At 53.7% G+C, this 22,339-nt stretch overlaps 4 protein-coding genes across 10 annotated transcripts; 3 read left to right on the top strand and 1 right to left on the bottom strand.

Moving 5' to 3' along the window:
* Positions 1–55: 55 nt before the first annotated feature.
* Positions 56–6,290, top strand: AP4M1 (adaptor related protein complex 4 subunit mu 1). Of its 4 annotated transcripts, XR_003912027.1 has the most exons (16): positions 56–243; positions 346–434; positions 781–887; positions 967–1,063; positions 1,196–1,306; positions 1,386–1,466; positions 1,649–1,711; positions 1,807–1,900; positions 1,982–2,035; positions 2,179–2,285; positions 2,388–2,482; positions 2,755–2,799; positions 3,043–3,093; positions 3,219–3,330; positions 3,470–3,872; positions 6,118–6,290. XR_003912027.1 is itself a non-coding variant. In XM_029948530.1 (15 exons), exons 1-15 carry the CDS (start codon positions 186–188, stop codon positions 3,692–3,694), a joined length of 1,389 nt encoding a protein of 462 aa, XP_029804390.1. In that variant the 5' UTR covers positions 56–185; the 3' UTR covers positions 3,695–5,801. The 4 variants fall into 4 exon arrangements, 3 of the variants coding, with proteins under 3 accessions (XP_029804390.1, XP_029804391.1, XP_029804392.1); XM_029948530.1 differs by lacking the exon at positions 6,118–6,290 and having other exon boundaries at positions 3,470–5,801; XM_029948531.1 differs by lacking the exon at positions 6,118–6,290 and having other exon boundaries at positions 58–243; positions 1,807–1,873; positions 3,470–5,801.
* Positions 3,877–17,571, bottom strand: TAF6 (TATA-box binding protein associated factor 6). Of its 4 annotated transcripts, none has more exons than XM_029948528.1 (15): positions 17,557–17,571; positions 8,499–8,714; positions 8,311–8,397; positions 8,009–8,162; positions 7,759–7,815; positions 7,530–7,649; positions 7,181–7,326; positions 6,981–7,058; positions 6,770–6,871; positions 6,481–6,663; positions 6,140–6,214; positions 5,889–6,014; positions 5,198–5,371; positions 4,699–4,896; positions 3,877–4,427 (listed from the first exon to the last, which is right to left on the bottom strand). In XM_029948528.1, exons 2-15 carry the CDS (start codon positions 8,652–8,654, stop codon positions 4,047–4,049), a joined length of 2,037 nt encoding a protein of 678 aa, XP_029804388.1. In that variant the 5' UTR covers positions 8,655–8,714; positions 17,557–17,571; the 3' UTR covers positions 3,877–4,046. The 4 variants fall into 4 exon arrangements, with proteins under 4 accessions (XP_029804388.1, XP_029804389.1, XP_029804386.1 ...); XM_029948529.1 differs by lacking the exon at positions 17,557–17,571 and adding an exon at positions 12,472–12,612; XM_029948526.1 differs by lacking the exon at positions 17,557–17,571 and adding an exon at positions 12,493–12,509.
* Positions 12,779–16,562, top strand: CNPY4 (canopy FGF signaling regulator 4). The gene is made up of 6 exons (XM_029948536.1): positions 12,779–13,015; positions 14,938–15,064; positions 15,162–15,258; positions 15,493–15,615; positions 16,120–16,237; positions 16,331–16,562. Exons 1-6 carry the CDS (start codon positions 12,901–12,903, stop codon positions 16,483–16,485), a joined length of 735 nt encoding a protein of 244 aa, XP_029804396.1. The 5' UTR covers positions 12,779–12,900; the 3' UTR covers positions 16,486–16,562.
* MBLAC1 (metallo-beta-lactamase domain containing 1) lies at positions 17,197–18,795 on the top strand. Its single transcript, XM_029948535.1, has one exon. The coding sequence runs from the start codon at positions 17,802–17,804 to the stop codon at positions 18,552–18,554; it is 753 nt and encodes a 250-aa protein (XP_029804395.1). The 5' UTR covers positions 17,197–17,801; the 3' UTR covers positions 18,555–18,795.
* The last annotated feature ends 3,544 nt before the right edge of the window (positions 18,796–22,339 follow it).

Genomic DNA, 22,339 nt, shown 5'->3' with positions numbered 1-22,339 from the left:
GACAGGGAAGCGGCGCGGGCACTAGGAAGGAAAGGCGGGGCCGACGCCGGTTTCCCGCGGTCTGTGGTGGCGCGGGCGGAGAATTGCTCTTAAAGGGCCAGCGTACGCGAGTCCTTTTGTTCCGGGGCCACAGGGCGGGGCAGGCCCAACTTTGGCTGTTTCCTTGCCTACTCTCCAGAACCGCCATGATCTCCCAATTCTTCATTCTTTCCTCCAAAGGGGACCCGCTCATCTACAAGGATTGTATCCTTGATCTGCGTGGCGGGAGGGTGGGCCCTGGGTGGAAGTGGTGCCCCAGGGCCAGCCTGTATCGTTAGCTCCTTAGCTGTCCTTCCACCCGGTCAGTCCGCGGCGACAGTGGCGGTCGGGACGTGGCCGAGCTGTTCTACCGGAAGCTGACGGGACTGCCTGGAGATGAGTCCCCGGTTGTCATGGTAACCTGTGGCGGGGAGTCGGGGATGCGCCAGGCGGGCCGGGGGTGGGTGGGGAGGGCGCCTCCTTCCTCCCTGGGCTGTTTCCCTGAGAGCTTCCGCTTGGGGGTACTTTACGCCGAACAATGTGAAGGCAAGTTTATCGAGAGCTAACAATGCACCAGGCACAGGCTCCTCTCGAATCCCAATTCCCCGTAAGTGCGGGGTAGGTACCACCACCTCCCCTGACATGTTAGGAAGCTGGACCCCAGGAGGGCTTCCCAGGGCCCCCAAGGCACACAGCTAGTAAATCTCTTGGGCTATTAATCACAGCTCTCTTCTTAATGTTTCTTTCCCGCCTCTGCCTCAGCACCACGATGACCGTCATTTTATTCACATCAGACACAGCGGCCTCTATTTGGTGGCCACGACTTCAGAAAACATATCTCCCTTCAGCCTCCTAGAGCTGCTCTCCCGGTGAGGAGGGCAGGGCTGGGCACGTGGGCGTGGGGATGCAACAGGAGGGGGATATGCACACTGGGGTCTGTTTTCTCAGGTTGGCCACTCTCCTGGGCGATTACTGTGGCTCCTTGGGTGAAGGAACCATATCCCGCAATGTGGCTCTTGTCTACGAGCTCCTGGATGAAGTGCTGGTGAGGGCCAAGCGTCTCCCTCACTGCACCACAGTCCCTGCAGATATGTATTGTGGGTGGGAGGCTAAGTCCATTCATTTTCATCCCTTGCCTCCACTGGTCACCCACAGGCTGTCCTTCCTCTGCCCACAGGACTATGGCTATGTGCAAACCACATCCACAGAGATGCTGAGGAACTTCATCCAGACAGAGGCTGTGGTCAGCAAGCCCTTCAGCCTCTTTGACCTCAGCAGTGTTGGCTTGGTCAGTTGAGGGAAAGAGGATGAGGAGGGATGGTGGGTAGTGTCAAACCTGAAGATTGCTTGCTTTGGGTGCTTTACAGTTTGGGGCCGAGACACAGCAGAGCAAAGTGGCCCCCAGCAGTGCAGCCAGCCGCCCCGTCCTGTCCAGCCGCTCTGACCAGGTGAGATGCATTCAGAGCCCCTGATATTTTTCCAGAATGCCAGAGAGCGAGATCCTGGTATTCCTGGATGTGGACAATCCCTTCCCTTCCCTGTGTCCCCGCCCCAGGGCCTTAGCTTCCACTGGCCTGTCCTTTCTGCCTGTGCCAGGCCGCTTAGCCTCCAAATCCCTTCTCTTTCCCAGAGCCAAAAGAATGAAGTGTTTTTGGATGTAGTCGAGAGGCTGTCTGTACTGATAGCATCTAACGTGAGTTTGGGCCCCCAGCTCTGGAACAGAGGACAGATGGCTTTTGGGAAATGGGGGGGGTCACCTCCAAGCATTGATTTCTCTGCCATTCTTAGGGCTCGCTGCTGAAGGTAGATGTGCAGGGAGAGATCCGGCTCAAGAGCTTTCTTCCCAGTGGCTCTGGTGAGAAATCTGCACGCTTGGCCCAGGGTAGGATTTGGGACAGGCTCCTTGGTGGGTGTGTGAATGTTGGTATTTGGCGGCCTTTTCTGATGTTCTTTTCTGTGACAGAGATGCGCATTGGCCTGACAGAAGAGTTTTGTGTAGGGAAGTCAGAACTAAGAGGTGAGAAGAAAACAGGTGCTTCTCTCCTAGGTACAGGTCACCACCAAAAGTTCTGTGAATCAGAGATGGGTTCTCCCCCAGCTCTCACCTTGCTCTTCTCACCCACAGCATGGGTCAGGAGAGGACACTTTCCTTCCCTCCAGGTTACGGCCCAGGAATCCGGGTGGATGAGGTCTCATTTCACAGCTCGGTGCTTCTGGAGGAGTTTGAGTCTCATCGAATTCTCCGCTTGCAGCCCCCTCAGGGCGAGGTCAGGATCCGACTGGCCTAGCTCGTTCTGTCCACCGTGGGAAAGGGAGGCAAGTGCAGGTGTGAGGAGACCAAACTGACCTCCATTCCTGTCTGGTCTCAGCTGACTGTGATGCGGTACCAACTCTCAGACGACCTCCCCTCCCCACTCCCCTTCCGGCTCTTTCCCTCTGTACAGTGGGACCGAGGCTCAGGCAGGTGAGACCATTTTTCTCTTCTAGAACTTTTCTGAAATCCAAGCCAATGCACATATGTTCCCAAAGCACACTGTGAAGGAGGAGTGGTAATAGGGCACAAGTCAGAAGAAGGCACCCTTCCCCCATGCGGATTTAGCCCTTAGTGGAGTCGGGCTGGATTTCATCCCTTCTCTCCCTGCTTGGGGCACAACTGACCTATGCAGCAGCCCTGCATGTGGGCCCCCATGGGGATGGTGAGAGGCCAGTGAGTAACAGAACCATCCTTTCACCCAGGCTCCAGGTTTACCTGAAGTTACGGTGCGACCTGCCCCCGAAGAGGTACGAGTCGGGTTACACAGGCCTGGTTCGGGGTCATGGGGCAGGACACAGGGCCCACATACCTGTTGCTTCCCCCTTCAGATGCATCCACCAGCTTCGGAATCCATTTCAGTTAGACGGAGGAAGGCTGGGGAGGGGAAGGGGGGGGAGCATTTGCACTGACCCTTTGTAGTGGCATTATTGAAGAGGGAGGACGAGTCCACTGCCTTCCCGGGGCTGACTGTGTTCCTCTCTTCTTGGCAGCCAAGCTCTCAACGTCAGGCTGCACCTTCCCCTGCCTCGAGGGGTGATCAGGTTAGTGTTGGCGCCACAGGGCCTGGGAAGTTTCGCCGGCTTCCCTGGGCAACAGGGTGACAGCAGGGAGGGTGGGACCCGTCTGCTCCAGGAAGGCAGGCTGAGCGCAGCACCCCAAACTCCAGCCTGTCTCAGGAGCTGAGCGGCCCCGAACAGAAGGCAGAGCTCGGGGACGGAGCCCTCCGCTGGGACCTGCCTCGGGTGCAAGGCGGCTCCCAGCTGTCAGGCCTTTTCCAGGTATGAGTTGTCCAGTCCCTGAGACCCTCTCTTCCAGCTGCACGTTTGGCCCCAACCACCCCCCTCAAGCACTGGATCTGGTCCCCCTGCCCTCTCTCCGCCGCCCTCAGCACCCTGCCCCGGCCTCTGTCCCTTCCAGATGGATGTTCCAGGCCTCCCTGGGCCTCCTGGCCAAGGACCCTCCACCGTGGCCCCTCCGCTGGGGCTGGGCCCCGCCAGTCTCTCTTTTGAACTTCCCCGGCACACGTGCTCTGGCCTCCAAGTTCGCTTCCTCAGGCTGGCGTTCAGACCCTGTGGTAACACCAACCCCCACAAGTGGGTGCGACACCTAAGCCACAGTGATGCCTACGTCATTCGGATCTGAGGCTCCCCAGACGAGGATGCAGGCAGCAAAATCTACGGAACCAGAGAAGGACAATAGTGTCTTTTCCACCCTTCCGGCCCATGGTCATGGACCTGGCTGAAGAGTCCTGAGTCCCAGCAGAGCAATCCTGGTTGACATGTTTGACCTTCCCGTGGCACCTGACACAGGAAGGACTGAGGTGATCAGAATTTACAAATGAAACTTTTATTCTGAGGAACGGACTGTACAGTATCTAAAAAAAAGTAACATGGAGGAAGCAAACTATTACTTCCTTCCACCCAGCATGTATGTGTCTGTGTATGTGAGAGAGAGAGAAAATCAGGGAGAGAAGATTGGCAGATGTGTGAAAGCATTAAGGCGCAGGCTGAGGGGAGCCAGACCCAGGGGGCTGGGAGCCATTAGCTTTTGGAGTCCCTGGGGCTGGAGGGGGGCTATCCCCAGCTTCCTGTTTTCCCCCACAGAGGGCACTGCCCCCAAGTGGGGAGGGGGCTGAGGATGGGGCAGGTGCTGGAGAAGGATGGGAGGCAGGGCCTCCTTTGCCCTCCCCTGTAGGGGGAAGAGAAACCACGATGTACTTCTGGACGCTGCCGGGACCAGAGGGAGCAGTGCTGGGGGGTGCAGTGGTGGCGGTGGAGACCAGCTTGACGATGGGCTGCACGCTGGGGACCGTGGTGGTGACAGGAGAGGTAGTGGTGGAGCCTGAGCCAGGGGCTGAGGTGCTGAGGGACAGGACCTGGGGGGAGAAAATAGAGGCGCTGCCTGGGGGACAATTCACCTGCTCCAGCAGAAGAACTGATGATTTGTCCAGTGCCCAGGAGCCTGTAGGCCTGAGAGCTGAGCTCAGGATGAGCAGCTATGCCTCGCAGGCCTCAGCGAAGCGCTCCTTCCTGCTCCTGTCTTCAGACCCAGAGGGGACCGGGCTCGCCTCTGGGGCCTCCAGGGTACTTGGGAGGTAACCCTGGTCACGCTCCCCACCCTCTGCGGTCCCACCTGGCTCCCAGTACCTGTTGGGTGGATGAGGCGCTGGAGGATGAGGACATTACAATGAACTTGGTTGGAGGAGGGGAAGGCTGAGGTGGGGCAGCAGCTCGCGCAGACACCAAGGTCTGCACAGGCAGTGCGATGGAGCCAGGGACCTTCAGCAAGCCAGGGGTCCGAGGGCCAGGCTGAGGGGCCTGGGAGAGGGTCAGCGTGGGCCGGGGCTGCACGAAGAGAGGCAAGAAGGAAATGTGAAAATCTGTGAGACAGAGGAGCACCTACTGCTGCTCCTCAGCAGGTCTCACTGGTGTTGGGGAATCATCTGCTAAGGGGGCCCAGATTCTCCCAGGAGTCTCACTCAGAGGGCGCGGTGTTTTATAAAAGCAAGCTCGCGTCTGAGAGTCCCCACCCTGAAGGGAACCATGGCCCTGTGCCCGCTGCCTGCCCCCTTCCCACATGTTTCTTCACCAGACGCCTCTCCGCCCCCCCCCCCCCCCCCCCCCCCCCCCCCCCCCAGTCCCTGACCTGAGTGATGGTCAGAGTGGTCCTGTTGACCTGCTGAGCCTGCAGAGCAGCCTGGGCCCGGGCCTTGACAACATGGGAGCAGAGGAGGGGTCCGAGGGACCCAAATTCTGCCCGATAGGCATCTTGGTTGTCAGGTGGCAGGCGCAGCTTTGCCAGAACAGGGGCACAGTGTTTCTGCAGAGAAAAGCCAGGTAGGTGGAGGGCTGGGACTCTCAGGAAGGGACAAGAAGCGGGAAGAAAGGAAACTGCCCGTAATTTCAGTGTGTTGTGTTGCAGGCCAGCTGCTGGGCTGGCAGTGTGTGTGAGGAACGCCAGTTTTTCTTCAGAAGGAACCCCAGGCAGCACCAGTGTGGATGAGGAATTCGCTGAAACGCTCGGGATTTCTAAGGGGTGGTTGTCCACAGGGGGATGCCCTGCATGGAATGCAGCACCGTGACGGGGAAGCCTCAGGGGCGGCCCGGTCTAGACGGGGTCACAGGCCGTCAGTTATGGTCTCTTCTTTCAAACTTAAACTCTCACTTTTGTTTCTCCATCTACACAACAGTATTGGACTCAGAACATATGCGGCAAAGATGCAATGAGTGAATAAACGACACCTACTGTATACTGAGCGTTGTGCCTGTGTGTTGGGGGAGGGGTGGGGGGAAGGAGTTGGGAGACGGCAGGGATGGGGGACGGGGGCTCTAGTCACCAGGAGGAGGCTCTGCACGTGGTCAGCTCCAATGCGGTCAATGTTGCTCAGCACGGGCCCATCCAGGACACCGCGGATCCGCTCTCCTTCCTGCTGCAGCCGTGGCAGAATCAGAGTCTTAATCACCTGTTAGAAAGGAAAGGGACAGGCCAGGGACCTCGAGTCACCACAGGGTCTTGTAGGCGGGGTCCCCTGCCCACTGGAAGCCATGACGCCTCCTTTCTTGCAGAGTCCCTGCGCCAGGGCCTCACATCGTGTCCGAGCTCCGCCAGGCCTGCGATGGAGCCATAACGCGTGGTCCACGGAGTCTTCTCGTCCACCCAGCTCTGTAAGGGCAGGGGAGATACACCAGGGAAAGGCGCCTGAGAGGCTGATTGTTAACGAACAAGTCTCACAAACACACTTCTGTTGTGGATCATTATGACACTAACAGATGTGGCCGAGGTTCCAGTCCCTGTCCGTGTCCCCCGTCTTTCCGCTGTCACTTCCTCTAGCCACGCTGACCTACCTCTGGTGTGGGTGAAGCTCTTTGTCCTGGTGGTCACCCGGGGGTGGAGATACAAGACCGTCTGCACTCCTCCTGCTTACTCACCTTGGTGAAGGTCTTGGTGATCCGGGACTGGATGTTGTTAGTGGTCGTGCTGAAATGCTTGCAGATCTGGGCCACGAGGCGGGCAGCAAAGTCCCGGAGTGCCCAGTGATTGTCCACATCTGGCCGCAAGCACAGCTGTCTGCTCACGATGCATGTCATCACAGCTGGAATCAACTCATGGACCTAAGGGAGAAGTGGCGAGTTGGCCAGTTCTGACGGATGGCTTCCTGTTGGTGGCCACAGGGTGTCCCGACCCTGGGTTGAAAGGTGGGTGGGCAGGGCTGCTCACGTATTTTTCTAGATACAGCGTGGGGTTGTCCATCAGCGCCTTCACCATGCGCATCAAGTAGATGAGCAGGGCCAGGTTGTTCTGTACCACATTCACACGGACCTGCGGGAGGGGGACGTGACGGGGCAGTGAGACCCTCCGATGAGCTCCCAGTCTGCCTCCTCACCACCCAGAACCTCATCCAGGGTCCTGGCCTTCTGCCTCCTCTCACCCCCTCTGAGATGAAGGTGCTGAATCGTGGCAGCATCTGATAGAGTCCGGGGTCCGTTGCAATGCTCTGCAGCGCCTCCTGTGGGGGGGAGGTGGAGGAAGCAAGTGATGCAGGGGATGGAGATAGGGAGGGATTCGCGGAACTTCAGAGAGAAGGAATGCCCTGGGCCTGGCGGGGAGAAGCAGGTCAGTGGGCCTCACCGCTCTCTTGGCCTCACAGGAGCCCACACAGGCTTCAGTGATCTCCTTGTAGTACAGCTGCTGCTCCACGGACAGCTCGTGGATACTTCGGGGCTTCAGTCGCAAGGGAGCCCCCTCCAGCAGGGGTGGCGCCTTCTTCTCTTTCCCTGTGTGAATTGCCAAGACAGGTTTGAACACAAAGGCTCCAGAACCAGACAAACCTTTGCTCCCCAGGACCTGGCTCCTCTCAGGTTTCCCAATCCTTTCCAGGGCTCTATGGCCACAGGCGTCACCGCTTGTCCTGCCCTCAGCCACCTCACAAACTGCCATCTGGCAGGAGCCCCGAGGAGCCAGGCCTAGCAGTACTGACCTTTGCCGTCAGCTGGAGCAGCCCCTTGACCTTTGCCTTTCAAGGGTCCATCTTCCTCCTGGCCTGGCTTTGCTGACTTCAGGGGTTCCGTGGCCTCAGCCTTCTGTTGCTCTTTGGGGGCTGGCGGGAAAGCCGTCACAGCAGGATTGACAAGAGTGGCAGGGGATGTAAAGGAAGGAGAGGGGACATGAGACAGAGAGGGGCAGGTCCTGGGCACAGAGGCAGTTACCTGGGGGTGGGTTCTCAGGTATAGCTGGCTGGCAGCCTTCGATGCTCAGCCAATGAGCTGTGAGGAAGAAGGTGTCAAGTCGAACAGCTGGACACGGACACTAGGGAGTCACTCCACACTAGGAACATGCTTTCTGTCCTGTCCTCACTTCTTGCAACTCCCCAGCAATCTTGCGCAGAGGGCTTCTTCACTTATGAGCCTCCTAACCCCTTTCCCTCCTCCCCACCACCCTGCTCTCCCCACCCCCAACCTTTGAGGCAGACGTCCAGGGGCACCCGGGGCAGAGGGGTATTGATGATGTCACTCAGATCAACCTCCTTCTCCTCATAGAAGTAAAGCTCCCGGCCCCCACCAGAGGCGAAACGAAAAGGAATGAACTCCTGCGCATGGAAACCATAGAGTGGCTGGATCAGGAGAGAGAGAGAGAGAGAGAGAGACACTGAGATGAGAAGGGAGCCCCAGGAGGCATGGCTGAAGGCAAATGCAGCGTCTGGGAGGATGGGTCTCGCCACCTTGCCCCCCACCAACCTCAGTCCCACATGTCCCAATCACCTCGACATTTTTGAGCTTTAGCGCGTAGTCGATGTCACTGGTGGTGAGCTTCTGCCGCTTCCCCATGTGCATGAACTTCAAGGCATCCTGGGGGTGGAGAACAGACATCAGCTCAGGAGCCTGAGGAAGAAGGGGGCCTGGGCAGTATCCTTAATACAGCGTGGGGCTGGACAGAGCGGTCGGAGTACCTGTGCGATCTCCTTGATGCGGTAGCTGACCTCGTCCGTCAGCAGCTGGCAGGTCTCCTCCTGGATCTGAGCGATGCCCATGGACTCGGCCACCACCTTCATCGACTCCGAGGGCAGCACGGTATTGCTGAGCTTCAGCTTCTTCTCCTCAGCCATTCTGGAGCCTCTCCCTCCCTCCCCCAACGAGTGATACCCCAGGGTGGAGAGATGGAGACCCTGGCAGGGGGTTGGGGTGGGCAGAAAAGATAAAAAAGAAATGTGAGACCCAAAGAAGGGGGCTGTCCCCGTTCAGGAAAGGCCACAATAAAAGGAACACTGCTGAGATGCGAGGGAAGGAACTTGCGGGGAGGGGGGTCCTATGTCCATCTCCACGTGAATCAGCATCGGGTGTAAAAGAAGCTGGTAGCGATTTGATCCAATTCAACAAAACGTGCTGAGCTCCGATTCTGTGCCAGGTGCCGTTCAAGTGAGACAGACGAGAATGTTCTCAATTTAAACCCTGGCCCTAGATTACTCGGCTGGGTTATTTGAGCAAGTTACTTACACCCTCCCAGCTTTGGGTTTCTTCCCAATGTGGGGCTCAAACTCACGGCCCTGAGATCAAGACCTGAGCTGAGGGGTGCCTGGGTGGCTCAGTCAGCTGAACATCCAACTCTTGATTTCCAATCAGATCATGATCTCAGTTTGTGAGATTGGGCGTGAAGCCTGCTTAAAACTCCTCTCTCCCTTTGCCCCTCCCACCTCTTTCTCTCTCTGTCTCTCAAAATGAATAAACATGAAAAAAAAAAAAAGGAAGTCCTAAGTTGAGATCAAGAGTCAGACACGTGGGGCACCTGGGTAGCTCAGTCTGTTAAGTGTCTGACTCTTGATTTTGGCTTGGGTCATGACCTCATGGCTTGTGGGTTCAAGCCCTGTGTCAGTCTCCATTTTGACAGTGTAGAGCCTGCTTGGGATTCTCTCTCTCCTTCTTTCAAAATAAATAAGCTTAAAACAAAAAAGTCAGATGCTTAACCATCTGAGCCACCCAGGTACCCCAATGGTCACAAACTCCACTCTTGCTGCCTGACAATCATACCACACCTCAGTGCACTCAGTCCCCTCTGTCCTACGTGACACACCTCTCCTCCCCACTTTACACCATTAGAAGAGACCTCCATAGACTCCCACCACATCCACCAACCTAACAGCACCAGTGCCCACATGTTCTGCCTTCCTGCCCGTTACCGTAGAGAAACCATTCATGCCCCCTGCCAACTCCCACACTGCTCCCGTCTCTCTGCGTCACCACCATGTTTTTAACCTGGCCGGTGGCTCCCGTCAGCCTACCAAATGAATGCACTTATTTCTCCCTTCTCAAGAAAACAAGGCAGTGGTCTATCTCCAAACAATGGACTAGGATTCAGCCTTAAAAAGGAACGTGATTCTGACACGTGCTATTACATGGGTGAACCTTGAGGATACAAGGGAGCCAGAAAAGGTCAGTGTTATGATTCCACTTTTATGAGGCTCTTAGTGGAGTCAAACTGATAGACTCAGCAGAATGGGGTTGCTGGGGTTAGGGGAGGGAAGAATGGGGAGTTAGTGTATTAACAGAGCTTCAGTTTTACAACACGAAGAGCTCTGGAGATGGATGGTGTGACGCTTGTAGAACATTGTGACTGTGTTTAATCCCACTAAACCGTACACTTGAAACAGTTTCAGATGGTGAGCTTTATGTTATCTGTATTTCACCACAATTAAGAATTTTAAATGTTACTTTCAGGGCATCTGGGTGGCAGTTAAGTGTCCAACTTTGGCTCAGGTCATGATCTCATGGTTCTCAAGTTCGAGCCCATGTCTGGCTGTGCTGACAACTCAGAGCCCGGAACCACTTTAGATTCTGTGTCTCCCTCTCTCTGCCTTCTCCTGCTTATGCCCTCATTCCCTCTCTCTCAAAAATAAACATTTAAAGCCCCGTATTTTGGCAACCAAACTCCCTGAATTATCTTAACTGTTTCTACTTCCTCTCTTCTCTTTTCTTGTACCTACTCCAATCAGGCTTCTCACCTCACCAGGTCCCCGAAAGTGCTCATCAAAGTCACCGATGACTCCACACTGTGGAATCCAAGGTCTACTCTCCGTGGTCATACTTGACCTGCTGGCAGCATCTCATAGCTGGACCACTCCCTCCTGAAGATACTCTTTACTCCGCCGCACACTACCTTCTCCTGGCTTCCTCCTACCGCACTAGCCACCCCTGTTTCCTTGACAAGTTCTTCCTCTTCTCATCTGCCTCACACTGGAGTGTCCCAGGCCAAGTCTTTAGTCTTCTTCTGTAACTACACTTAATTCCATTGGTAATGTCAACTACCTTCAATTTTCAGTACTGCTTATATGCAGATGATGGTCAAATTTATATCCCCAGCCCAGGGCGTTCTTCCTAACACCAGCATTGTATATCAAACTGTCGACTTAAAATCTCTTCTACAACTGAACTCCGTATCTCTCCTTCCCTCCCCACCAGCTCTGGCCTGTCTCCTTCATCTTTGGGGCAATGCCATCTATCCAGGCACTCACTCTTTATGTGAAACCTCACATCAAATCAGTTAGGTGATCCAGCCTGACTCCTCCACTCCCACAGCATGCCCACGTCACCACCATGCCTCGCCTGGCTAATTCCAATAGTCTCCTGACGAGGTTTCCTGCTTCTACCCTCGCTCTCCACATCTCTTCCCAATACAGTAGCCAGACTGATTCTGTCAAAATATAAACCAGATTGGGCCATTTCTTTGCTCAAAGCCTTGGAATGGCTCCCCATTTGTCCTACAGTAAAATCCAAAATCCTAATTATAGTCTATAAGGCCCTTCATAATTTGCCTCACCCCAATCATATGTCTAATCTGTTTTCCTTCCTTCTTCCATCTTGATCCAGCCTCATTCTCCTCCTGCTGTTCAAACCTCGCAGGCAAGCTCTCCTTTATGGCCTTTGCTCTTTTCCTTCTGCCTCGAATGTTCTTCTCCATATGTTAGCTTGGCTGCCTATTCCCATCACCCTATTTAATACCACACTCCAACCCCACTGTTCTTTTCCCCCCATGGCATTTAACAACTGCCAATATATACTGTATCATTTCTAATTGTTTGTCACCACCACACCTTCCCTTTCCGGACCCGACCATGTGTTGTGTTCTCTGATGTATTCCGAGACTCCAGACTGGTGCCCGAGCCACTGTACTCAGTAAATATTTGCTGAATAAACCAGTGAATCGTAAGGCTTACAGATGTAGGTGTCCGTGACACCACTATTCTCTAGACGAACAAGATACAGGTCCAAGCTTGGATCCTGCTTTGCGGCCAAAAGGAGAGTGGCTCGCTTCGAGTTAGCATTAGGAAGACTAAGGTCAAAAGGGTTTAGGGCTGACTGTGAAGTGTTGATGGGGGCGTGCTGGAGGGGTGAGCATGGGAGCGAAAGAGAATTTGGTCTCCGCCTCCACGGTTTTAAGTCGTTGTGTTCACGGAACACATTTATTCAACACATATTCTGTGCCCGGCGCCGGGTAAACAAGACGCTGTCGTGCCCAGGTCACTGGTGAACTCTTACTAATCCTTCAATACCCTCCGTACCCTCTGCCAGTAAACAGCTCCCGAAACACGCTACAGCCTCAGGAGCCCCTCAGGTCAGTGGACTTGCCAGGAAAGCTTCATAGAGCTTATCATGAACTAGACCTGGGTAGTGGCCTCCCCAGCAAGGAAGCGAGTCAAAGGTCCCCAGGCAATGGGTACAGCGCCAAAGGCGGCACTGGGAGCCCACCTCATCCCCCCAACATCCTCCAATGCAAACACACACGTACGGAGTCCCCTCACGCACGGACACACAACCCACCGTCCTCCTCCCGGTTCCCACATGGGCCCTTCAAAGGCCCTTCAAAGGTTCCGGGTAGCACTCAGACCCGTCCCCGCCAGCCGAACGCCCCACGCATTAAAAGTCTCTCACCGCCGCCAAAGCACCGCTCACCCGGCGCTCGGCGCCATGTCCGCCCCGCCCCCTCCCGGTAGCAGGTCCTGGCAGAGAAAGAGAGCAAGTCACTGTCTCTTCTCCGAGCCCGAATGAGTCTTCTAGGCTTACGGCCTGAAGTGGTATAAAAAACAGGTTTCTCTGTCTGCGTGTAAGGAGCACACCCTCCAGCTGCAATCAACTTCAGTTTATTCCTTCACTACCCGGCAGCCAGGACCCCAGCAGGCGCCACAAAACCGAGGCGGGACTGCAGGGAGCACCTCCTTTCGGGCCGAGACTGCGCCTGCGCCTCGAAAGCCAGGCTGGCTAGACGTTCCCGCCGACCCTCCCTCGAAATTTAAAGGGACCGCTGCCTTTAAGAAGTTGGTTTGAAGGCAAGGGGTTGTTAGTTGTGGACGGCACTTTGTCATGGGACCTGTGTGGTTGGGAATGTTGCTTTTCATTTTGGCTGCTTACAGCGTTTGGGTTGGAACGTCGAAGGAGGAGGACGATGACACAGAACGCTTGCCCAGCAAATGCGAAGGTATCTAAAAGGAGTAGTCCCTATTCGAATCCCTCTGCCCATCTCCATAGTCTGGGCCGGACCAAATGGACAGTGATGGGTGGGTCACTCGATCTCTGTGAAGACCTCCTGGAGATTCTGGAGCTTGGCTGAATTTGAAGGGGGTGAAGGGAGGGAATGTAGAGCGCTACCCCACAGCTATGGCACTACAATTCCCAGAGGACATCCAGAAGGAGCCGCTTTTTCTTAGTAGGGTAGCCCCAGTGGTTTGCGGGAATTGTAGTTCAGAGACGGTGTCCAGGATCTCCCACTTTTCTGAACATATAAAGTGTGTTTTCCCCTGCCACTAAACCTAAATCTGGGGAGCCTGCGGGAGCTGGGAATGAGGCTCATACCTTTTGGACATCCTCTGCTCCGCCCTTTCAGAGACGCTCTCAAATTACAGGCCCCACACTCTCCTGGGGCGGATTTGGAGGCAAGTAAATAAGCCTTTGAAGCTCATAAAGGAGCGAAGAGGCCACAGAAGTGGAGGAGGTTCCCCATACATGTGAAGCTTTGCAGAGGATGTGTACTTACCGATTTTGCTGTGAGCAGCATCTTATATGGCTGCACCAGGCAGTGGGGGGTGGGGGGGGTGCAGCTGAGAAGGGACACTTCAGACCTGCGCCATTGAGTACCCTGGTTCCGTAGTTTGTTGCCTTCCTGACTTTAATTTCTAACTTGGATTCTTTTCCCCTTCACCTCACTCCACGCTGAATTTCTGTATCAGTATTCTGCATGACCTGGACCTAACCTCTCCTTCACTTGTGTCCCTACTCTTCTCCCCACACCTGTCATTTTTCTACACACAAATCTGGTCATGTCAGTCCTTGCTGTAACACCTCTACAGGCCTCCTGCTGTGGTCAAAATGCGGCAACTTTGGCACAGTCTCTTTGTCTTATGGCCCCAACCGACCTCTCTTACATTTCAGTACAACTTCTTTCCTCAAAGTGCTCACGCTTCAGCCACACTGAACCTCTCATCTGTCACTGAGCCTGCCTCATCCTCTTGCACCTCTGTGCCTTAGCACTCTTTTTCCCTTTGCCTGGAATAACCCTCTCCTTTCTGCATTTGGTTCTTCAAGACCCAGTCCAGATAATTCCTTTGGAAGCCTTCTTCCTTTTCTGTCACCTCCCACTATATGATTAAGCCTGTGTAGGAAAGGAGAATACCTGTGTCTCCAAAGTCCTAGGGTAGTGCCTGGAACATTTCGGGCACTTTTGTTACCTGCCCTGTGTTTAGTTTGCTTGGCACTTCTGTATAGGCCATTCCCTTTCTTGGGACCCACTTCATGCCAGGCCAGGTTCTATTTGCTGGAAGACAGTGGTGAAACATACACAACCCTCATCTTTAAGTTAATTATAAGCTGGTGGGAAGTCAGTAAATGACCATTCAATGAATTTTGCATTTCCTAATGAGATTAAATCTCCTGTTAAGCTCACCGTAGGGCCCATCACACCACACTGTCATCATTTTTTTATTTGTCCCCAGTTACATCAGCAATGTCTTGTGGATAGGGGTCATGGGTCTTATTGCTCTTTATATTGCTGTTGTGCATATAGGAGCTCAATAAATAACTGCAGAATAAAAGCAAACACTTCTACAGTGCTCACTATATGCCAGGCACTATCCTAGGGGCTTTATGTAGATTGATTTATTTAATCATCACAACACCCTATGAAGGAGGTCCTATTATATTATTATCTCCATTTTAGAGATGAAGAAGCCAAGGCACAACACAATTGTCACAGAGCTATCTATTAAGTGGCTGAGTCAGGATTCTAACCCAGCTAGTCTGGCTCCACAGTCTACACTTGGAACCATCACGCTCTGCTGCTTTTGCTCATCTACAGAATGAATTGCTGGTATGTTTGTTTGTCTTTCACATCTTTTGGACATGTAGTGTGTAAGCTGCTGAGCCTGGAGCTACAGGAAGAGTTGAGTCGCACTGGCCGATCTCGAGAGGTGCTGGAGCTGGGGCAGGTGCTTGACACAGGCAAGAGGAAGAGACATGTCCCTTACAGTGTTTCGTGAGTTCTTTTCGGTGCTCCTCTCCTTCCAACCCTTGAGGGAGCCCTGGGAGCTCCTACAGCATCCAAGGAGTCTTTGTTTTCCCTCTTCCCATAGAGAGACAAGGCTGGAAGAGGCCTTGGAGAATTTGTGTGAGCGGATCCTGGATTACAGTGTTCATGCTGAGCACAAGGGCTCACTGAGATATGCTAAGGTCAGACCCTTCCCTAGGGCAGCATCCCACTTTTCAGAAACAACAATGGGTATCCCCTGGGACCCATCTCCCCCCAGCACTGGAGACTGTGAGCTCCCCATTGTTAGACTCCCTCATGTCACCCTCATGGAGCTCACCCCTGAGTCTCCAGTAGTTGACAATGCTGATATGGCAGAAAGGGGAAGAAAGAGCTGCGTCAGTGGGTTTGGCTGATCCCAGATTCCCATCTCTCAGGGTCAAAGTCAGACCATGGCAACACTGAAAGGTCTGGTGCAGAAGGGGGTGAAGGTGGATCTGGGGATCCCTCTGGAGCTGTGGGACGAGCCCAGCGTGGAAGTCACATTCCTCAAGAAGCAGGTAGGATGGGATAATGCACTGCCCAAGGTAATGAGATGGGAACCTGAGGGGAGAGCTAGATCCTAAGGAGGTCCACCTCTGAGCAGGGAGAAGGGGGCAGAGCGAGGACTCTATCACTGGTTGAAGTGGGCCCAGGAGCACATCAAGGAGTAATAACAGAGGCTAATAATATCTACTACCACTTACTGAGCACCTACTATGTGTCAGATTCAGGCCCCCATACTTTCCAGCTGTTGCCTCATTTTACTCTCACAGCAACCTCATGTGGTAGGTATTATTACCATTTCCCATTTTATAGGCAAGGAGCTGAGACATAGCGTTTAATAGCCTATTTGGCGGAATAGGCACAAGTAAACATTTGGTGAATGAATGAGGATCACACAGCTAGTAATCAGAGTTTAGCTTCCTGGCTACCTGCCTCTCCAAGGTGGGAGTGAAGAGCAGAGAGAATGGTTTACAAAGCCCAGCAGAGCAAGGCTCCTTCTGACTCTATCATTTGATCAGTGTGAGACGATGCTGGAGCAGTTTGAAGATGTTGTGGGAGACTGGTACTTCCACCATCAGGAGCAGCCCCTACAGCATTTTCTCTGTGAAGGTCACGTGCTCCCCACGACTGAAACTGGTAAGTGTATGGGGCTGGCCTCTTTCCTGCCAGGCCACAACCTCCTCTACCCCCAGGACTAATATCCACATTGTTTTCTATCACCCAACCTAGCATGTCTAAAGGAAACTTGGACTGGAAACGAAAAGATCACAGATGGGCAAGAGAAGCCAGAAGAGGAAGAGGAAGATCAGGAGGAGGAGGAGGAAGCGGAGGAAGGGATGACCAACCCACCAGGGCGTCCCAAGCATAACCCAGAAGATCTTTGACTCTTGCCTTTGAGACCCCAGGAGGGGCAGGGGTCTTGGAGAAGAACCCTCTGAATCTGAGCAATCCCTACCCCACATAAGGGTCTGTGTATATGTGCGAATGCTCCCACCCTAGAGCTTGTAGCTGTTCTCTCCTATCTGGTCTCAGGCAGGATCCTGGTGGTACAGCATGGCATGGCTATGGGGTCAAAAGTGGGAGCAGTAGCCGGAAGGCCTGCCACAACAGATGAGCCCTCTGCCTCCATCTAGCCCCTTAACTGTCAGGTGTGTGTGGTGACAGTATTGAAGGCTTTCCCCTTTGAAGATCTTTACTACTCCCCACCCGACCCAGATGTCAGTGAATGCATTGGAACTGTGGGCCTTAGGAGAGTCACTTTGCCCCTCAGGGATCTGTTTTTAGACCCTTACAAGGAGCAAGCCAGCGCGGACATTGTCTACGACCTATATACACTGCCTGCATCTAGGAGGCTACAGGCCAACAAACTTAAGGAGAGGGAGACACTGTATCAGGATGGGGCACGGGTGATAAGTTAGGCAGGGTAGTTACTTGGTCTACTTCACATTAATTTCACCCAGGGCCCACCATGGAATATCACAGGTGCCAAATTTTCTATTATCGATAGTAAATTTTTTAAAAATAGCAGCTGGGCCTCTAGTTTCAAACAACTGACCTGCACACAAAACAGCTGGCCGATACAGTAGCGCCCAGAGAATAAGGCCGTTGGTCGCCGTCTGTTAGAAGATAGTGGTGCTTTGTGCAGGGAGACTGGCAAGGGTCCCCTGGCTGATAACTATTTAGGCTTGAGTCTGTGCAGCCCCTCTCGGCGCCTGCGTGAGAACCCCTTGGAATTTAAAAGCAGCAAGCGAGAGCGCGCCTCGGCCACCGTACTATGGGTTTACGGGAACTCGTAGGGGACAAAATTCCTCACCCTTTTCCGAGGGCCGGTGTTCCCACGGTTGAGGCAATAATTAAAAGAAGCGATGAAACTATGTCCACGGTAGGGAGGGGCCCCGGTTAGAATGAGGGGAATAAAGAGGATATCCTTAGGGGGATGATGGGTGAGGACCTACCGCATATGAGCGTGGCGACGGCCGAAGACACTGAGGGACTGTCGGGTGAATTCGCACTAAGGGAAGATTGGACGATACCACCTACGGGAGGGGGTCGGGGCGATACCACTTTAAGAGTGTGAGAGGGGTGGCAAGGGACCGAGAACTGGAAGGTGCCGCTGACGGTGGCAGGGCGCGTGCGGGAACGCCAAGGGACGGGACAGTTGCCCACAGCCCCGCTTTCCTTCCCCAGCCGTCCTTCGGCCATGAGCGGTCTAGTGCGGACCGAGCCGCTGCTCTGGGAGCCGCCTCTGCTGGTGCGCGGCGACCCCTACTCGGTGGTGGTCCTGATGCAGGGATACTCCGAGCCCGAGGGGGTGGGAGACGCGGTGCGCGCTGACGGCACCGTAACATTGATTCTGCCTCACGCCTGGGGCTCGGCCTCCAGCCACCGAGAGTCCCAGCCTGAGGGCGGCTGGGCGAAGACCCCCCTGGAGGAGGCAGCTCGCGGCCCCATCCTCGTGGACACCGGGGGCCCCTGGGCCCGGGAGACACTCCTGGGGGCCCTGGCGCGGCAGGGCGTGGCCGCCGGAGACGTGACTCTGGTGGTGGGCACCCACGGACACTCGGATCACATCGGGAACCTGGGGCTGTTTCCTGGGGCGGCTCTGCTGGTCTCGCACGACTTCTGCCTCCCCGGGGGCCGCTACCTCCCCCACGGGCTAGGCGAGGAGCGGCCCCTGAGGCTGGGGCCTGGGCTCGAGGTGTGGGCCACGCCGGGCCATGGGGGCCAGAGGGACGTGAGCGTGGTCGTGGCGGGCACGGCCTTGGGTACCGTGGTGGTGGCGGGCGATGTGTTTGAACGCAATGGAGACGAAGACTCGTGGCAAGCGCTGAGCGAAGATCCGGTGGCCCAGGAGCGGAGCCGGAAGAGGGTCCTAGGCACAGCGGACGTGGTTGTGCCTGGTCACGGAGCCCCCTTTAGGGTGGTCAGGGAAGCCCCTCCGCCAACTAACTGACGTCCAGGAGACCAGAGGACCCAGTCAGCTGAGTCGGAGGAATCAGGGGTGATCACTTAACAGCTCTTGCAAGAAGCCGGTTTTCCAGCAAGGACAATCACTGATCTCACTGTTTCTGCAACCAAACTAGAACCAAGGACTGGTTTAGCCATATGCCACCTCTTTAGGCCTCCGTAAAATGGGAGAATGTTCTTGGGAGAGTCGTCCAAAATAAAAACAGAAAACTGCATGGAAACTCATACAGACCTAACATGAATGTGAATCATTAATAGTGATAATCATGAAATTTGGTAGTTAGCACTAGCAGCAGGGGGACACTTGGGCCAATTGCTTATTTTTCATAAGATAGAGGTGAAGGCACAGGGCATAGAAGTAACACCTTAGTCATCTGACTTTCATCCATCTGTTCAAGCAATGTTTCACCTGCAATGTTTCAAGCACTCCCCTAGGTCATGGGGATGCAACAGTGAGCAAGCTAGACAAAATCCCTGTCCCTTATGGAGATTACATTCTAGAGAGAAAGACATGTAAACAACAATAATAGTAAACCAAATCATTACAGATTGTGCTTAGTGATATGAAAGAAAAGGAGGGCAAAAGGGGATAGAGTGCCAAGGTAGGAGGATGGCTTCTTTTATTTAAGGTGGTTAGGAAGAGCCTCTGAGGAGATGATGTTTGATCAGGGAACTGAATGAGAAGCCAACCTTATGGGTATCTGTTGTGCATTCCAGGCAGAGGAACAGCAGGTATAAAGGTCCTGAGGCAGGACAGCTTGACCTGCTTGAGCAGCAAGACTGTGAGGTTAGACTGTGGAGTGCCAGGGAAGAATGGCAACAAATGACACAGAGTTAGACCGGACCATCACGGAGCATGGTTAAGGGTTTGGATTTGTACTGCGAGAGAAGACTTTGGTTTCTGAGCAGGCTAATAACTTGGTCTCATTTATGTTTTAAAGTCTACTCTTGGGGTGCCTGGGTGGCTCAGTCAGTTAAGCATCTGACTTCAGCTCAGGTCATGATCTCATGGTTCATGGGTTTAATCCCCATGTCAGGCTCTGCCCCTCCCCTGCTCATGCTCTGCCTCTCTCAAAAACAAAATAAACATTTTAAAAAATTGAATTTTATTCAGTATTGAGAGACAGAGCATGAGCGGGGGAGGGGCAGAGAGAGAGGGAGACACGGAATCCAAAGCAGGCTCCAGGGTCTGAGCTGTCAGCACATGGCCTGACAAGGGGCTGAACTCACAAACTGTGAGATCATGACCTGAGCTGAAGTCGGCTGCTTAACCGACTAAGCCACCCAGGCAGCCCCCTCCACCGCAAATACTTTTAAGTAACTACTCTTGTTTTGCTAATTCTAAAGTACTACTCTGATTGAAGTGGTCAGAGTAGGGCAAGAATGAAATTAGCTGGACTGGTTAGGAAACTACTGCAGTCTTCCAGGCAAGAGAAGTCCGTGGTACCTGCTCCTCTCCCAGAAATGCTATTCTGGCTGTGGCCCTCTTCACAACTGTGCCCCAGGCCCTCCAACCACACAGTCCCCTGAGTGGATGCTGTGGGGGCAGGACCAGGCTGAGAGTTATTTTCTAGGCATGCACAAAGGCCAGGAGGAGGTCGCCAAAGGCAGCTCAGAGGAGCTGGTTAACCTAGCCATACATAGACTTGTAATTGGTGTTGGCCAGTATAATGACTACAAGAGTGCACCGTTCCCAGGCCAACAGTGCAGCCACAGCCACCCAGGCCCTTGCCAGTCATCAGATAAAGATAAATGAAGCGAAGGTGGCGATGCGGGCACGCAGCCTCAGAACTACCATGGTGTGGGGGCCTTTGGCCAGGCTCCCCAGCTTCTGGGCCACAGAGTGTGGGGAGGCCACTGGTGCACTGGAGTGTAGGGGCCAGCTGTGTGCCCACCAATGCAGCACTGTGCCCGGAGTGATCTCCATGGCCACCAGCGGCCCCATCTGATATGTGGAGTGTTGATCCAATAGCTTCAGGACTGTGAAAGGGATGAAAAGGAGGGAATGGGGGTTATTGAGAACTATGCACTTTCAATTTGTACAAATGAAATGCCAGTCCCGACTTACATTCCAGAACATGGTACTCTTGCCCATGACTCTGGTCTGGTCATCTAGAGCCAATACATCCCTTTGGCTACACTGACTGACTCCAGGATGAACAGGTCACCTAAGCTAGTCCAGGCTTGGTCATCTTAGGGCTTTTGCTGGAACTAATGGAAAAGAAAAGTCTAGTTCTTTCCTGCAAGACTGACATGGGAGATGTATGGAAGTGTTCAATCACTATATTTACATACATCCCTACATGTACATCTGAAAACTAATGCTACGCTCTATGTTCACAAACTGGAATTTAAATAAAAACTAAAAAAAACAGAAAACAAAATACACTGATAGGGCATTTACCACCCTGTGGGAAGAGCCCATGGCCCTGGGTCCAAGTGGAGGCCGAGAATGAAGCTGAACTGTAGGGGGCAGAAAAGAGCAGTTACAAGAAATAGACGCTGGGAGAAATCTGAGTGCTGAATTCCAGCCAGATCCACAGCTGAACTCTTCAGTCACCAGCGCTAATCAACCTCTTTGCCGCCCAAACGGCTTTGACTGTGTTTTCAGCCACAGTAAGAGGAGTCCTGGGTGGATACAAACACTGGTGGAAATGACCCATTAGAGGGGCCTTGGTAGTGGTGGGAAAGCAGCATTAGGAGGTGGGGCCCACAGTGATGTACTTAGAAGTTTCTTTTAGCTTTCTTTTTGTGTAAACCCTTAGGAAAACTTGACCCATATGATTAGATACTTGTGCTCGCAAGTATTCAGTGGCTCCACATTGCAAACTTTCTCGTCCAGTCCTCTCCAAGACAAACTCTCCTCGCTCCAGTTTGGCAGACTCCTCTCCTTCTCTCCTGCAAAACTTTGATCCTCCTGCTCGCCTCCCACTGTTCTGTACCTACCAGCGATCCAGGCTTAACTCAGCTCATCTACAGAAACACCTCCCCTGATTTTTCCAACCATTTTTTAAACTCTTGCAGTGCATTCTCTATATTATTCATTTAGCGCTAGATATGCCCGGTGTTGGCCTTCTTTTTCTGGAAATGTCCTCTCCACACTGTGCCCTTTGAGAGCAGAAACTAAGAAAAAAAAAAAAAACCAAAAAACAATAAAACTCTGAATGTTCCAGAGCTTGTGTTATGCCTGCAAATGTCATGCAATAGACACATGCAATTTTTTCAGCTCTGATTCCTTGTGCTGGACTTCAGAGTCTGTTTCTCCCCATCCACTGGAGAAGTTCCAGGGTCCTGTGCATTCTGCAGACAAAGGAGTGCCACTCCTCCCGGTTCACCTCTACCTACATGAGACTCCAGATGTCTTGCCAGAGGGCTTTGGGGCCAGGATCCCAGGGTGGTAAGGGAGTCATTGGGTCAAAGCTGTAGGAGGGAGAAAAACTAGTAACAAGCTAAATATCAGGAAGCTCCCCAAAGCAAGGCTGCAGGACCGAGCTGGTCTGAGGACAAAGAAGGCAGGATGGAGCCAAAGGGCCCGACCCCACCAGCTCATCTGAGCACCTGTCCCCTGATGGGGAAAGAAGGCTGGCAGTGTCCTCAGGAAGGTGCAAGTGTTGCCCCTAATGACGAAGCCTCCAGTGACCTGGACCTGGAGCAACTCCTGGAAGATGTTGGAGAAGAGCCGGAGCCGCTGGAGCAGCCGCAGTGTGGAGAGGACACTGGGGAGTTCACCACGGGCTTCTCTGAGGAATAGCTGTGTGCTCCCGCCTCCCT

This window comes from Suricata suricatta, chromosome 8 (assembly GCF_006229205.1).
Source record: "Suricata suricatta isolate VVHF042 chromosome 8, meerkat_22Aug2017_6uvM2_HiC, whole genome shotgun sequence".
NCBI classification, from domain to species: domain Eukaryota; kingdom Metazoa; phylum Chordata; class Mammalia; order Carnivora; family Herpestidae; genus Suricata; species Suricata suricatta.
This window is presented reverse-complemented; position numbering and strand designations above follow the sequence as displayed.